Source organism: Olea europaea, unplaced genomic scaffold (genome assembly GCF_002742605.1).
Source record: "Olea europaea var. sylvestris unplaced genomic scaffold, O_europaea_v1 scaffold1172, whole genome shotgun sequence".
NCBI classification, from domain to species: domain Eukaryota; kingdom Viridiplantae; phylum Streptophyta; class Magnoliopsida; order Lamiales; family Oleaceae; genus Olea; species Olea europaea.
In genome coordinates, this window is record NW_019229128.1 from 1 (window position 1) to 3733 (window position 3733).

Below are 3733 nucleotides of genomic sequence, written 5' to 3' on the forward strand. Positions count from 1 at the left end.
GTACAATCCCTCAAATTTACCAGGTTAGTTTGAAGTTCTCATCTTTTGCAGTTATGTAATACATTTTCGTTGTCTCTCTGATTAAACTTTCGTCTGGATTGGATAAAATTCTTAGTTATGTCTCTCACATGACTGTCAGGTTGTGAGTCTGCAATTATTTACGAGATTTGGAATTTACTCTCAAATTTGTTGTCACAAATTAGTTTTGGTAGGTTAGAATCGTTAGATTACCGAGAGAGAGAGAGAGGGAAAAAAAAAAAAGTTCCACAAGGAGTTAGATGTCTATTCCACTTGCAAGATAATAAAAATACAAACATAGGTTTGGAACTTTGCAACCCTCTCACATTTCCAGGAGTATGAGAAACTAAATTTTCGACAAAAAATTCTATGGTACAAATCAATGAGAAATTCATTTTACTCGAGTACTTCTCTAGAAGTAGTTGAAAAGTGAAATCGGCATACATTGAACTCAATATATCTATAAATTTCATTGATTCAATCAGAAACATTCTTGATTCACCTTGATAATCATAGATCTTATTAAAATTGTCTTATCTGTTAACTCAGGAATGGATTTCTATGTAAACATATTAAAAAGGTAAAAGAGTTCGTTTTCTTATGATGAATCAGATAATTTTCTTATGTTCTATTTTCACATGAACTTTGAGGCCATCTGGTTGTTGACTTGGTACTCATATGAACACGGATCATTTAATGGGCATTCTTGCAATTTAACCATGATAACTACATACTTACTTCAAAAATCTGGGTATATGCAGATGAAATTTGGTACTTCATTCATTCAAATGAGAGAAAAGAGTCAGCCTTTGGATTTTGGAAAACCAAAGGAGAAACTCATGAGATATATTTGGATTCTGAATTAAATGGTTGGAGAACTACTCTCGAATTTTTTGAAGGTGAAGCCCCTAATGGACGAAGAACTGGTTGGCTTATGCAAGAGTACAGGATAACACAAAAGGGATTATGGCATGAAACTGAGCCAAAGGTATTAGCTGAAACTAGCTGGCATTAGTCTATTCCTTAACATCTTCTATACATCATCTCCTACCTTACCAGTCAGAAGCCGCTTTGGTTGGATAATGTGCAGGACTCTAAATCACTTTGCAAAATTTTCCGTTCCAGTCCGCATAGCCCCAAAAATGAGATTCAGCCCAATTACAACATGACTGATGTTAGTGCAAAATGCAATAGTTCAGTGGCATCAGTTAACCCGAGCAATAATAAAACCTCAGCACAAGATTCCTCAAGCAAATCCGAGGTTGGTTTGCTATGCATCCTTGTTTTTGTTGTATGCATTATTTTTTCCCATGTCTTCACATCTCTTATTTTTTGTCTTTAGTATATATAATCCATCTCTGGCTGTTCTCTTCTTCCTATTGCTGCTTGGATGGGACATTATATGCAGTGCTATGTTCTTATTTCAGTGAGAGTGATTCTGGTGTTTGATATTCGTTCCTTTCTTTTTTTACTGCATATCTAATTAACTGCTTGAGTGGCTTTTAACACTTTTTTTCCCAGTTGAACATTAAAAGGTTAACTAGATAAAGCCTTTGTCTGTTTTAATTTTCAAAATAGAGTGCTTTTTAATGACATATATGCCAAGATTTTCTCATCTGTTGCCAGCAGGAGTCACATCTGCAGAAATGGATTTCAGGAAAAGAAACTGCAATTGCATATATTGGTTACACTTTGAGATGATGAGGATAAACAATATATTTTATAAATGTTTTGCATTTTTGTGGGAATATTATAGCATCAATTTTGTTTGTATTTGGCCTTTCATGCTTCGGTAAGTTACAGAACCTTAAGGATCAGTGTGATTTTTCCCCTTTACGTGTTCTTGTTTGTCGGCGTTTGATTTATGGGGCAAGGGCTCTCTCAGTGTACTCGTTTTTACGTGTCCTCTGTTTTGTAAGATCTGATTGTGATTTCATAGGTAAAGAGGGTCCAGAACACTTCTCCAGATGATTTTGCAGAGGAAGAATGTTTCTCAAATGGTGACTTCTTGGAATTAAATGATTTTGCAGAAGAGTCACTTTCTTCTAGTTCAGAGAATTCAAGTTGTCCAAGCCGGGCATCCGATGAATATTTTGATTCATTGGCATTGTTGCGAGACCTGAATGATCAGGGGAAGGATTTAAGCAAGTATAGTTTTTCTGCATCTGTTAGACCAGATAAGGTGGTTATGAAGCCAGCCACTTTAGGTATGAGATTTCCAATCATGCTTCTTCTGTGGACCCTATTCACATCATATTCTCTATTCTAGATACTGCATATATTGTGAAATCTGGGAAATTCGTCTATTCTTGTTACACACTAATTCGTTAGTCACTGATATGAAGTTCAATTATTTTTCCGACTTAGGTTTTAAAATGCATCTCATACACATTTTCAACTTTCCACCATTGTCAGTAGTTTTCAAATGGTGTCTAGACTTGATGCTTGCATTGAACCACTTCACCTAAAAGCTTAAGCTGTTAAAGAGGCGAGAAAATGGATAGTACTAGAAACTATTCATGAACAAATGAAGCTTCTTTAGAAGGGAAAGTGTGAAATTACAATAACTTAAACCGGAAAAATAAATCTTGAAAAATTTGAATTTTAGCATGAAGCAACATCAATAAACAACTATAATATCAGGAAACTTGGGAAAAGCACATCACTTTTGTGCATTACTCTTGGCATAGTTTCAGTTAGTGAATGTCATTGACTTGATTGAGTAAATTGATTTTGGATAATTAATCCTAAAAGTTCTGAGGAATCACATATGCTAAAATAAGAAAAAAATTCCATAAACGAACTGTTGTAGACACATTTGTCCATTAGGTATATCTGTATTCCTAACATTTTGTACGATGAAAGTTCGACTAGGATTCTGCTTAGTCATCATCTCGCCTCGAACAAGATGGACGCAGGCTGTAATCTGTAATTCTAATTTTACTGTCCCATTGAAAGACTATCAAAACATTGCTGCATGTTCTTTGTTTTCATATGCAATTGCCCAGGGCGGGCTTTTCTAGCTGGTATTTTGTACCCTATGAGGCAAACTTTAGTTCATTTCTTAGGCGGCAGACTACCTATTTGCAGCACTGTTGATGTTTCCCTTTTTGAAATGTTATCCTAGGATCTATAGAGGGTGGGACTGGAAGTAAGCATGCAGTAGAAGGATTCCTAGCCGGGTCAGCACCCGACCCTAATAAAAGTCAGAAGTCGGAGCACAGAATTGAAGGCACAGCAAATTTTTATGATGAAGCAAAGCCATCTGCAACTGGAGAAAGAAAGGCCGTTGTAGGCAGAATGCAAAGGCTCAAGGAGATTTTCTGTTGTTTCTAAGCGATACATCCTCTTCTATGGGAAGTGCTACATGTACATAATTAGTTACATAATAGTGTCCATAATTACATGTGGTACTTGATCTAACCTTTAATTCAAATCTCACACTTGCACATCAACAACCGGATGATTGCCACATCACATTATGGATACCATTATGTGCAATAATTATGTATAAGTAGAATTTTTCCTCTTCTATCACCTAGTACAAATGTTACAGAATAACCGTCATATTGTCGGAATTGCTACGTATGATTGGAGTTCGACAGATAATGTAATAGGAGAAGATAAGATTCTCACCCTTTGGAACATGTATGGTTAAGCTTAAAAGCTATAAAAAAGTTTGTTTTTGTTTTTGTTTTTTCTGTTTTTTTGTTTT

General features: G+C 35.5%; 1 protein-coding gene across 1 annotated transcript; it reads left to right on the forward strand.

Moving 5' to 3' along the window:
- Positions 1-6: 6 nt before the first annotated feature.
- Positions 7-3715, forward strand: LOC111373877. Its single transcript, XM_022996471.1, has 5 exons — positions 7-23; positions 780-1006; positions 1109-1279; positions 1958-2225; positions 3146-3715. Exons 2-5 carry the CDS (start codon positions 953-955, stop codon positions 3352-3354), a joined length of 702 nt encoding a protein of 233 aa, XP_022852239.1. The 5' UTR covers positions 7-23; positions 780-952; the 3' UTR covers positions 3355-3715.
- Positions 3716-3733: the final 18 nt, after the last annotated feature.

Excerpts from the sequence above, each read along its gene's own strand:
- LOC111373877 (XM_022996471.1), top strand. The coding sequence starts at position 953 with ATGCAAGAGTACAGGATAACACAAAAGGGATTATGGCATGAAACTGAG. Across the intron at positions 1,280-1,957 it reads ATTCCTCAAGCAAATCCGAG|GTAAAGAGGGTCCAGAACAC; the intron begins GTTGGTTTGCTA and ends GTGATTTCATAG. Across the intron at positions 2,226-3,145 it reads TATGAAGCCAGCCACTTTAG|GATCTATAGAGGGTGGGACT; the intron begins GTATGAGATTTC and ends ATGTTATCCTAG.